This window comes from Cyprinus carpio, chromosome A1 (assembly GCF_018340385.1).
Source record: "Cyprinus carpio isolate SPL01 chromosome A1, ASM1834038v1, whole genome shotgun sequence".
In the NCBI taxonomy this organism is placed as follows: domain Eukaryota; kingdom Metazoa; phylum Chordata; class Actinopteri; order Cypriniformes; family Cyprinidae; genus Cyprinus; species Cyprinus carpio.
This window is the reverse complement of record NC_056572.1, coordinates 23,905,454-23,918,670: the sequence shown is the minus strand read 5'-3', so window position 1 is coordinate 23,918,670 and position 13,217 is coordinate 23,905,454. Positions and strand designations below refer to the sequence as shown.

Sequence of the window (13,217 nt, the reverse complement as noted above, 5' to 3'; positions counted from 1 at the left end):
CCACAGCTGATCACAGTTGAAAGTCAAATGGCTTTGTGTATCATTGAGAAGGTGATTAGCTACACCTTATTGAGTTTACAAGTGATTTTTAGATTTTTAGGAGGGGGGTAATCCTTTTTCCAACTCAGTGAGGCTGTTTTTTTGTTGTTGTTTTTTTGTTTTTTTGACATGTTGGTGTTATATCTTTCACTTCAGTGTTATAAGATGCACTGAGTAAATACAACCAGATAAAACAAAAGCTGTGTCCATCTTCATTTCAGGCTGCAAAGTTGTTTCTTCACTTCAATCTTAAATATATACAACAGAAGACAACATAGAGGCAGGTTGTGTGTGTGTGTGTGTGTGTGTGTGAACTGTTAGTTAACTTTACCATATGTTATTTCTGTCACTGATTTGTCAGTGCACTGAGGTAGAATACAACCTACGGATGTCTGTATTCTCCCTTCTGTCTCCACACATGCACATTCATGCCATATCCTCAATCCCCTTCGATCGGCTTCAGCATGAGCATCCTCTGTGACTGCCTCGCTCTGTTGACCACCATTGATGCTTCATTGGCCTGTGGTTTCCATGGTAACTGTCTCAAGTTCTCCTTTGGTATTGGTGGAAATGGGATGAGTCAAGGACAATATATCTAAGACTGCTGGAAACCAGTTAGACACTTGGACCCAGAGGTTACTCCTTCCAGGGGTTCAAGAGTAAATCCATGGCTGATGGCTTTCTCTGGTTGGGGTGATTCTGCCTAGACCAGGGTTTCAAGCTGAGAGAGAGAGAGAGAGAGAGAGAGAGAGAGAGAGAGAGAGAGAGAGAGAGAGAGAGAGAGAGAGAGAGAGAATTTGCTCACAATTCCGCATAGTCAGGAAGGCCCACCACCAAGACACAATGATCATAGCCAGAGGCTTTTACACAAATGCAGAAGTTGCTGTCAGTTTCAGAAGCAACATCAGTGTTGGTTAAGGCCATTCCACACCAAGCTGACATCAAAGAACTAGTGGCAATGAAAGCAGACTGTGTTAGGCCAAAACGTTGCGCTTGAACTCACCGCAAAGACATAGCCAACTAGCATGGAGGTTCTGCAGCTAAATAAGTGTAAATAACTTTCTATACCAGCAGGTGGCAGTAACCTGTATTTGTCATTCAAAAAGGGAAAACCAGAACTAGGACAGAACTAGAACCACAAACCGTAAACAAAGCGGTGCTTGCTTACCATTCTGAATATGAATCATGTTGATCAGTTAGTCTACACTTTCTTCATTCCAGACAAAAATATTTGCTTATTGGAATTCCCAGATGTACAATTAGAAGAGCCTTCTGTATGTGCCTTCTTTGACTTTGTCGTTCAGCTTCTATGAACAATAAAGGAAGCTTTCTTTGATTTGATGTGTCATGGCCTTTAGTTTTGGATATAATCCACAACCTTATTTTAAAGTGTCACAGGCTTTCTACTCATGTCTTTTTATAATTCGCTTCTCTACTGAGAATCAGACAAGTAAACAAACTACATTATTAAAGTATCAAATGGACTGAATAATCCTTATTTAATGGAGTGCAAATAGAAAACTGTTAAACAAAATCCAGTATTTTGACCCCAGATGTGGAGAGATGTCAAGGGTGGTCTTCCTTGTTGACTGCAGACTATGATTATTCTCTGCAGTTGGAATTGAAATAAAGGTAGAGAGCAAATCTTCATCCTCTATGCTGTTCCAGCCAAATAAACACTGGAGCTCTCCTCAAGTTTCATTCATTCACTGCTTTGTTCTAAAATGATCAAGTTTTACTTAGTCTCAGAGCTTTGAAACAACAGAACTCAAAGCCATAGAAAAATGAGAAAGAGGAAACCAGCAGAGAATAACTGGCAACAGAGCGTTCAGAGGAATGTCAGTGTCAAAAGTGGTGAGCAAAGCTGGTCCGCGCTGAGCAAAGCAGCCTCAGAGTTGTGAATGTGTGGATATGTGTGGGTTTTTCTGTGCTCGTCTCACAAGATGATTTTGCAGCAAGTGTCAGTACACTTGTCACATGCTTTTAATCCTAATCTTACTGCCTGACCTCTGACCTATGCTCATCAGAAACGTAATGAGTGCTTCAGTATAGCCAGAAAGAAGCATTTCTGTAGATACAATCTTGTCACATTACATGATACACAACATGCTGAAATGTCACTGATTAGACTGTATAAAGCCAGATCAATGTCCATGCTCAGTTCAGTGCACTGGCTTTATGTTAACGCCCACACACTAAACAGAAGTACAGTAAATGATAAATGTACAAATGGTATATGTGTTCTATTAATTTTTACAATTATATTTGAAATATTTATTTATACATTTTTATTAACAATATTTTAAATTACATTTTAGAATTTTATTTCAGTCAGATTTTTTTTTTACATTTATTTTACCACATTGAATTTAATGAATAACATTTCATTTTTTTTTTTCTTTTTTTTTATTGCTATATTCTAAATTACAATGACATTACAAATATGCAGACATATGTTATTGTTTATTTTCCTCATTAAAATTTTGACTTCTGCACACTGCAAAAAGTGGCCGGTGGTACAGTATGTGTCAGATTGTCAGTGTCCTCATTTATGATAAGTGATAACTATTGGGACAACACCTGGCTAATAAATCCTGGGTAATTATCCAAGTATAACTGACTGGGTAGGCATACACTGGATATGAAAGAGTTCAAGGAGTAGCAGGAATATGGCTCAGTGCTTTGCAACAACATAATACATTTAACATTTAGAGAAATTTTACGCAATGGATCCTTGTCATTGTCATGTTCTTTCAGCACTCTGTCCATAAATTCAATATGGCTAAGTTAATGATTAAAAGGGGCATATATGTGGCAAATATATTCTTTGCTTACCTTGCAACCTTAGATGTACTGTGTACTGTGTACTCTTTCAAAATACATAAAAATACAAAAATAAAACATTACAACAAGTATTTCTTTGTGATTGTATGTTTTATCCTTATGCAACTATCTACAATCATAAAGAATGAGGTTCAAATGTTAAAAATCTTGGATGCTTTTCAATGGATATTTGTCCACAGCGTTCTCCCCCTCCTCTGTGAGTACCTCGCTCCTGATTAATTAAGACGAAAAAAAAAAAAAAAAACATTCTATGAAATGTCAAGTCCACAAAATCCTGAAAATATATCATGTTTTTTCATTAAACCAAACAGATCAATGAAGTGTCCTTCCCACAGCCTATTTAAAATGAGATTCACTGGCAAGAATTTGTATGTAGTTTCCTTAGACCTAATCCTGGACTATCACTGCAAGCCTTATGTGAACTTCTTTCTGAGTAACACAGGGGTGCAACAGCAAAAATCCAACATATACATATAAACGCCAAGCACAAAGAATAGCACCTCTCAACACTGGGCTAATAATCAAGACATAAATTATCCCTTATCTGCTCCTGCCAACATAACTTCCTTTTACCCCTTATCAAGAGAAATAATGCCTAACAAAATTATTGTCTTTCAGTCATTACTAAAAGGAAATAAGGCAGCACAGTTTACCTTTGTGTGTCACAATATAAAGTTTTCTCTACAGAGTTCAACAGCATTACTTGCACACCAACTGTTATGTTGTATTTTAGCCATGTATGATCATTTGCAATAGGTCAGCATAGAGAAGTATATAACATTTCAAAATGAAAATAACACTGAATGATATTGTTATTGTTATGCAATATACTACTTTTATAATATCTCTGTCTCTTCTGATGGGTATTACAGTGGTAGCATTAATGCAACTCAATAAATCTCATGCATGGGCATCTGTTTCCAATCTGAATGTACAGAGCTAACTATATGTCTATTCTTAATATGTTGGAGTGAACAAAAGCTGCATATTATACAATCTTGTCTAATGCCCCAAATGGAAAACCTGAATATTTGATGTCAGATGAAATTAGTATAGCCTCTTACATTTGTAGCCTTGGTGACTGTCGTGGCTGATTTGCTAAAATCTACCCCCTTTTTTATCTCTCTCTCTCTCTCTCTCTCTCTCTCTCTCTCTCTCTATTTCTCAGTTTGGTAGCATCAAAAAAGCTAGAAAACCCTCAAAGAGGAACAGCATCCATGTCATCACCCTCTGACTTCCTTGACAAGCTCATGGGAAGAACCTCAGGTTATGATGCCAGAATTAGGCCCAACTTTAAAGGTAGTACAAACAAGCACTTTCTTATTATTATTTACTCTGTTTCTCCTTGAAAGTAATATATTGTGCTGTCTTTATTGGTCATTTACCTTCACTTCTTGTTTTTGATTTGATGTCTTTAAAACCATTAGTTACAGTGATCATTGGTGTCTACAAGATTCATATTTTATATAGTACAAAGTTAATGTAGATGTGACTCTATTCTGTTTTATTCTATTAAATTATTATGTAATAATGCAACACATCTCCTATTTCCAGTTTCCTCTAGATGTTCTGCTATAACCCTGAGAACATTAATTCATTATGCTTTTACAGAGTGGCCCTGAACCCAAACCATCTCAAACTATAAATCAGCCTGAGCTTTCATAAATTATTAAGCTGGCAAAAGACTTTTCTTCAGAAGCTCATTTACAGAAGCCACTAATTCATAAATGTTAAGTAAAGTTTGAAAAGCTACAAAAAAGAAAGAAAGAAAAAAAAGAGGGGCAGTTCTGAATGACCGGAACCTGGCTTAGGTTGTATAATGATACAAGCAGATGTATAATAAAGCAATTAATTTAGGTTCTTAGTTAATTGCATAGGTCAATATTGTAAGTAAAAAGGAAATAGTTAAGTAACGAGTGAAGCAGATCAAATTACCCAAAATTCCCTTTCCTTCCATTACTGAATTATGCCTTGTTTATTCTTGATCATAACTTAATTTTCATGTGATTTCAACAAAGCAAACATTTTACTGATATCTTAATTTAAAAGTATTATTTATTTATTTATGTATTTATTGATCTAAAATTAAAAGAAAAAAATCATACAAATATGCAAATGAGATGAAACTATGGATAACATTATTTAATAAGAAAATGAAAAACAGATGCATTAATGGTTACGGTATATTAAAGCAGACAAGTTTTAAATAGTCTATAAATACTCACACATATATAATGATTAACCAGTGAGTCAAATAGAAAGTATCTTTGTAGAGACTTTACTGTATTACGACTGATTTCGCTCTTCTTTCCACAGGTCCGCCTGTGAATGTAACATGCAACATATTCATTAACAGTTTTGGCTCCATTGCAGAGACAACTATGGTATGTATTCCCTATCTGGCAATGATGCGTGCATTTTCATGCACAAATGCCCCATGGCAGTGTTTGCTCAATATAAATCATAGCAATGAAAAATCAAAACACTGTGTTGCACTAATAGTCTGTCATTAAAATTCACAGTTCAGGCTTAATGGAAACATATAGCACATATTCAAAAGTGTGTGTTTTGAATGGATGGAATGTTTCTGCTTGATGGATGCATTACATCTAAATCCAGATTGTGAGAAAGACTGTAGGGCTGTCAGACTCTGTCCTGTGTATTGTGCTCTATGACCCAGTTTCTGTCTCCCGTGTTTCAGTTAATTTGTCCCAGGTGTTTCCTATGTGGTTCCCATTGCTCCCAGGTGTGTCTCGTCATCCCCTCCTCCTGTCATGTGTATAAATAGTGTTCTCTGTGTTTAGTCCAGTGTCCGGTATTGTTTGTGTCTACACCCTGTGCTATGTGTGATTCCCTATGTGAAGATAATGAAATTCCATGGTCTGTACTCCTGGTCTCCTTGTTCCTTGCTCAGTGTTCCTGCACCATAGCATACCTGCGACAAGGACACTGTTAAGAAGTGTCCACTGGCTGAAATTCATAAGGGGTGAAAACTTGCTTCTGTCTCCAGTCTCCTAGGAAGTAATTTTATGAGACAAACTTGGGAGGGCTTTAGGCCCTTTGGACCCCTTTAGACCCATTTAATCTTTCATCTCAGCCTTAAAGTCGGCAATTAACTGAGCTTTCAATACCCTAAAATGTTATTTTGCCTTCACATTTGCTAAAAAGAAGTTGTTGTAAGCTATGTGAATTATTTCACTCTGAATCTTTAGTTACATCATTAAAAAAAAGTTACAGTAGTATGCTTCTCTGAAGTCAATCATAGATCCAGTCATATGGAGGGCTTCCCCACTCACCACCATACACCACTGTTAATAGGCCAATGACATGAGTGTCCATTATAATAAAAAAAAAAATGGGGTCATGGCATAAGAAATCAAATTTTCCTTGATCTGTTGACATATAAGAGGTCATTATGGTATAAAACACAATAAACACTGCCAAAAGTGCTTGTTTTCTACTTCCAGGTTTTAATTATGTAATAGAGATGAATACAACAGCACAAGACTGCATGCACAGACACAGATCAATGTCTTTTTGGTCTGCCCACTGGCACATTAAGAAAATGTGGAAGAAACACAACAGGATCACTGGACTAAAAGTAAAATTATCTTCAAAGGATAATATTCATTTACTGTGTTTTTGCGTCAGTACATTAAGCCAATGACTAAACAGTCAACTTCAAACTATTCCTCGTTGTAGCATGGAAGTGTGTACAGCATTATCAGTGATGCTGTACACAATAATTTCTAAATTATGACAGATTCTGATACATTACAACACATTATAAGTGTATGTCAGGAAACATTACAAAATAAAGATGAATGAATGAATGAATGAATGAATGAATGAATGAATGAAAAAATAAAAAAAAGTTATTTTTTTCCCTTCAGATATCATGGAATTATGGCATTTTACAACCTGAACTAACCTTGCCTTTGGCAGATAAAGGTTCAGATATTACTATATGTATATATAGCAGTTTTTAGGATATATTAAATTTATATTTGCTTATTGGATTTCTTTTCAAGAATTTCTAGATAGATAGATAGATAGATAGATGGATAGATAGATAGACAGAGAAATTTAAAACATGTTCAGTGGTGTATTCAATGATTTGTATGTATAAATTGCAAAAGGTTTAAAACGTATTGAATATTGTTGGTTTACAAGTAGAGCTAGACACACCAGTGTGGGTTAGCAACAACCCTTGGGATGAATTATATCAGGAAAAGAAAAGGGAGGAACGGTTCAGACAAGAGTTAATGGAGAAGAAAGCACCCAAGCCTCGGATGTACTGGGGTCTGAGTTGATTGTATTCCAGGTAGCCATATCCTAAACCTCGAGGAAATCAGCAACTGAGAGGCAGAAAGCAGTAATTGTTCTTACTGATGCACTTCATCCCTACAGGGATCTTGTTTGTCCATTGTATGCCACCGTGGTTGAATAGAAACAGGCTCCGGGAGTGTTTAGCAATGGAACCCTGTGCATGTTGCATATTCTTTTTTATTTATTGATTTTTTTTTCCCCTTTTTGATATATGGTCACACCTCACTCTGCAGACAGCCAAACAAACACATATTTGGGATTACACCCCATTACAACCCAGATCTACACACAGGAACAAGGAGATGTGATTTTAGCTTATCTACACAAGTGTTCCCAACATTACTTTCTGTGAACACAAATGGCTCATCACACACACACTGAGAGTGCCTTGTCGCCTTCATCCCTCAGCTTGCTCTGAATAAGTAATGTGCTGTGAGATGGCACATTCACTCTGAAGTAATTAAGTCTGAAGAGACTGTGATTTTACCAACGCTTTTTCCTCACTCTGAGTGGACTTCTCTTCATAAATATTCCTTCCTTCAAGCAGGATACCGGTCTCTTGTCATTTACTCATATTAACAAAATGTTTTTTTGTGATCCAGGGTAAAGCTTGGCTTTGAGAAATAATTTTTCCACGTAATAAGCCTAATTGGCATGACACTATTTTGTTTTTTGTCCAGGTTCATTAAAGGCACAATGTTTTTTTTTTTCGCCGCTAGAGGTTTATTCAACATAAACATAGACCAGGTAGTGCAGTTTGATGACGCTGTGACTGAGTGTGGAATCATGGGAGTTGTCGTCTTCATCCCCACAGCCGATGCAATCCGACAGGACTCGGGCAGAAATCATGTTCATGGTTGAGCTAATGATTTATTAACGTAGTAGAATGAAGCAGGGTGAGGCTGAAAGCGTCGAAGCGAAATGAGACCGCTTAACGAGCGTGACACATGGCTCGAAATCAGCGGAGCTTTTATTATACCACAGTCGACCACTTCCGCTCCTTCCGGTCGTGCGTGTGTGGGGAAAAAAAAAGCAGCGCTATTTTATCATACTAGATACGTTTGAAAGTTCTGTAATAATGCTACTCTGTGCGGTCATCACCGGTCTTTTAAAACACACAACATATTAAAGCGTCTTTGGTGTTTCCATGTTTTCTACAAAACAAGACCGGAAATCGAGGGGTTATGACATCATTGGCAGGCAACACAACGACACTACGGACATGGTCCATCTCACTAGTTAAAATTGCTTATTTCACTGGATTTAAACATTGTTCGAAATGTGGGATAATGTAAGTACACAAGTCAGTAAAATATATAACACTGTTCTAGTGGTTTTTGGATATTTTAATTAAAAAAATCTTACATATTGTGCCTTTAAGGTATTCATAAATATACACTGAACAAAATTATGAATGCAACATTTTTATTTTTGCCCCCATTTTTCATGAGCTGAACTCAAAGATCTGAGACTTTTTCTATGTACACAAAAGGCCTATTTCTCTCAAATATTGTTCACAAATCTGTCTAAATCTGTGTTAGTGAGCATTTCTCCTTTGATGAGATAATCCATCCACCTCACAGGTGTGGCATATCAAAATGCTGATTAGACAGCATGATTATTGCACAGGTGTGCCTTAGGCTGGCCACAATAAAAGGCCACTCTAAAATGTGCAGTTTTATTACACAGCACAATGCCACAGATGATGCAAATGAGGGAGCGTGCAACTGGCACAACGAACACAGATGCATTTTATTGATGGCATTTTGAATGCACAGAGATACCGTGACAAGATCCTGAGGCCCATTGTTGTGCCATTAATCCACGACCATCACCTCATGTTGCAGCATGATAATGCACAGCCCCATGTTCCAAGGATCTGTACACAATTCCTGGAAGCTGAAAACATGCCAGTTCTTGCATGGCCAGCATACTCACCAGCACATGTCACCCATTGAGCATGTTTGGGATGCTCTGGATTGGCGTATACGACAGCGGGTTCAAGTTCCCGCCAATATCCAGCAACTTCGCACAGCCATTGAAGAGGAATGGACTAACAATCCACAGGTCACAATCAACAACCTGATCAACTCTATGCGAAGGAGATGTGTTGCACTGTGTGAGGCAAATGGTGGTTACACCAGCGTCTCGTTCCATCAAGGAACTAGGATTACATGTGTAACCTTGAGATGTCCCTCTTCAGGAACTCGAGCTGCGTCGAACGCTTTGGGGAACGATGTGCCCACGCTGCCAGACTTCCAAATCCCTGCCTAGTGTGTATCCGAAGTGCACAGCTGAGGCGAGAGAACAGAAGAGCCAGGAGTGGCTCGCATATTTAGATCGTAAAATCTGATGAAAGTAGAGGGCGTGGACCATCCCGCAGCGTTGCAGATGTCCAAGAGGGACACACCTACTGAGAAGGCCTTAGAGGCCGCCATACCCCAAGTAGAGTGAGCCTTGACTCCCAAAGGAGGGGGAAGACCAGAGGACTCATAGGATACATTGATAACCTCGACTATCCAACGACTGAGGATCTGCTTAGATGCAGGAAAGCCTCTTTTAGGGGGACCATAGCATACAAGCAATTGGTCTGATTTTCTCCACAGGGAAGCTCTGTGGACGTATGTGTCCAGAGCTCGAACCCGGACACATACAATTTAGCTTTTCCTGGTCTGGCTCCCGAAAGGGAGGAGGGCAGAAGGCCTGCAGTACTATGGGTTGTGGCGTGACAGAGGGAACTTTGGGAACATAACCCGCTCGAGGGTATAAAAATGCTTTGGCCATTCCAGGGGCAAAGTCTAAGTAGGTAGGGGCCACCGAGAGGGCCTGAAGATCTCCAACTCTCTTGAGAGAGGTGATAGCCAGTAGCAAGGCAGTCTTAAGAGTCAGATGTCTATCTGAGATATCTTGTATTGGCTCGAATGGAGCTTTACAAAGAGCCTCTAGAACCACAACCAAATCCCAGGGGAGAACACAGGACCGTACTGGAGGACTCAGCCTCAGCGCACCGCGGAGGAAACGTGTAACTAGGGGGTGTCTACCCACTGATTGATCATTGAAAGGGACGTGGTAAGCAGCAATGGCCTCCATGTAAACCTTTAAGGTGGAGTGAGTTAACCCCGCAGAGAGACTGGCTTGGAGAAACTCCAAAACTGTACCAACTGGGCAGTTAGCTGGGTCAAGCTGGTGATCTCTGCACCATGAGGTGAAGAGTTTCCACCTCAGGGCGTACAGTTTCCTCATTGAGGAAGCTCTGGATTGGAGGATGGTCTCAACAACCTTGGTTGAAAGACCGGATGCTATGAGCTGTGCCACCTCAGGGGCCACACCCACAGTTTCCATAGCTCCGGGCGTGGGTGAATTAGAGAGTAGATCTGTCCTGATTGGAATCTCCCATGGAGAGCCATCGAGGGGAGAGATCAGATCTGCGAACCATACTCGGCCCGGCCAGAACGGGGCTACTAATAGAAGACGGACCCCGTCCCGGCGTACTCTTGCCAGAACTCCCGGGAGCAGAGCAATGGGGGAAAGGCGTACAGACGAAGCCTCGGCCAGGTCTGTACCATAGCATCCAGTCCCAGAGGAGCTGGTTGAACTAGAGAGAACCAGAGGGGACATTGTGATGTCTCTTGAGTCACAAAGAGGTCCACCTGGGCATTGCCAAACACTCTCCATATCTGCTTCACCACCTCGGGGTGAAGCCTCCATTCCCCGGGCCTCTGCCACTGTCTCGACAGTATGTCTGCTCCCAGGAATATACACTGCAATGGACCACAGAAGGATCTGGTGTGCCAGCTTGTACAAGGGGTGCGAACGCAGACCTCCCTGGTGATTGATATATGAGACCACAGATGTGTTGTCGGTGCGCACCAACACATGAAGACCTCTCAGGTCTGGGAGGAAATATTTCAGTGCTCGATACACAGCTAGCATCTCTAGACAATTGATATGCTATGTCAGATGGTGACCGCTCCACAGACCGCGGGCAGGGTGGCCACTCATGACCGCACCCCAACCAGTGAGGGATGCATCTGTCGCTAGCGTTACATGGTGACAAAGAGCTCCCAGCACCGGACCACTTCCAGCAGTAGCACGGGTGGTTTGAGGATTACAGTGGTGGCAAACCCCGCAGGGAACCAACCCTCTAGAAATCATCACTCCTCTTGCACCTCCGATCCAGTGGAGCAACCCACGGAACACGCTGGACCATCTTCAAAGAGCATACCAGCGGTATCCAGTGGGCCTCCCCCCAACCAGATGTCGATCTCAGCATCGGAGGGAGAGCTGTCTGATGAAGATTTGGCCACGCTGCCGCCCTCCGAGATGGTGGCAAAGCCTGAATCAGATCTGGAGATGACAGCTATGCTTTCCCGGACCGCCAAGAGGGTAGGGCTCAAGTGGAAATCTCCACCGCGTCCCGAGCCCTCGAGGCGGGATGATTGGTCTCTTGAGGTGGCCCATGTTGGTTCTCAGCACCCCGCCCCGGTGCCTTTCTTCCCGGAATTGCATGACGAGCTCACCAGGTCGTGGACGGCACCTCTTACTACCAGAAACCGGCGGGTGGGCTCCTCCTCCCTCAACACCCTAGACGGTGGTGCAGTGAAGGGGTATTCGGTGATTCCCCCAGAGGAGCGGGCGGTAGCGACACAATTGTGTCCTAAGTCTGCCTCCTGCTGGCGGGGAGACCTGGTGCTTCCTTCCCGGGCCTGTAGGCATTCATCTGGTCTAAACTGCAGTGCCTATATGGCTTGCGGGGAAGCTGCTTCTGCCTTACACGCTATGGCATTACTGCAGGTGCACCAGGCCAAGGCACTGAAGGACCTGCACGAGGGTGGTCACGATCCAGAAGTTCAGAAAGAACTCCAAACCGCCACTGACCTCGCGCTCTGAGCGACGAAGTTCACCACTCTGGGTTCTCTGGGTCGTGCGATGTCTACGCTTGTGGTCCAGGAGCGCCATCTCTGGTTGAAATAAGGGACGCCGACAAAGATTGGTTCCTTAATGCTCCTGTGTCCCAGACCGGTCTCTTCGCCTCAGTCTGGCCCAGCAGTCCAACCTTCTGCCCGGTGGGCCGATGCTGCCTCCACCCGTCCACCCCAGACGGCTCGTCGCCGAGGGCAGCCTCCTGCGTCTGCCCCACTCCAGCGCCGCATCTGCAGTAGCCTGCAGCAAGTGGCACTGTAGAGCTGGGCGTAGGCAGGCCGCCCCACCCATCCTGGCCCCCGTCAAACCTGGCGGTGAGCAGAAGAGCAAGATGCCCTGGGACGGGTGACCCAGAGAGAGGTAGCTGCTTTCAAGGGGATGGTGAAGGCACCTCTCCCTCCCCTGGAGGATGGCCGATTGGAGAATCTGGAAATCGACGAGACGAGAGAGCTGTTTTCTCTACCTCTGGGTCCCAGGAGGGCATAGAGAGTTGCGGATGGTGGGTTACCGGCTTTGCTCCTCAGCGAAAACCTGGTATGCATCGCACCTGCCATTATTATACTCAGTGGCAGCTGGATGCAATAATTGCATGCCAATGTGCATTGGCTCGTTTAGTTTACATTCAAAGTAGATTGGTCTATCGAAGCGATATCCCAATTCGTCGGTCACCGACGTGACATCTCCGTTCCCTCCTTCAGGGAACAAGGGTTACCATACGTAATCGAGACATTCCCACAGGTCCTTGAAATCCTTGAAAGTTTGTGAATCTGAAAAAAAAATTTTGAGGCCCTGGAAGGTTGTTGAAAAAAAACATACATTGACACAGGTCTTTAAAAGTGCTTTAATTTATTTTGCGCAAGAAGTTTTCTGGAAAAAAACATCTATTATTCTCTCTGGTCCGCTAGTGTTATTTCAGCAACACTTCATGGCCTGTGTACTAGCTTGCTTGATTTACATTAGTTACATGCATTTACGCATTACGTTAAGTGTTTCCCATGTGAGGTACTTTGTGTTGTACATTGCCATGACATTAGAGTGACCATATTTCCTCTTTTTTTGTGGACATGTCCCCTTTTTGGACC

The 13,217-nt window shown here is 41.9% G+C and overlaps 1 protein-coding gene across 2 annotated transcripts in view; it reads left to right on the top strand.

The window, feature by feature from the left end:
- Nucleotides 1–13,217, top strand: part of LOC109078453 (glycine receptor subunit alpha-3-like) — a 61,240-nt gene that overhangs the window by 17,007 nt on the left and 31,016 nt on the right. For both annotated transcript variants that reach the window (XM_042758472.1, XM_042758465.1), the window contains exons 2-3: nt 4,052–4,182; nt 5,200–5,267. In XM_042758472.1, the coding sequence (XP_042614406.1) occupies nt 4,052–4,182; nt 5,200–5,267 (199 nt within the window). The remainder of the gene's footprint in view (nt 1–4,051; nt 4,183–5,199; nt 5,268–13,217) is intronic.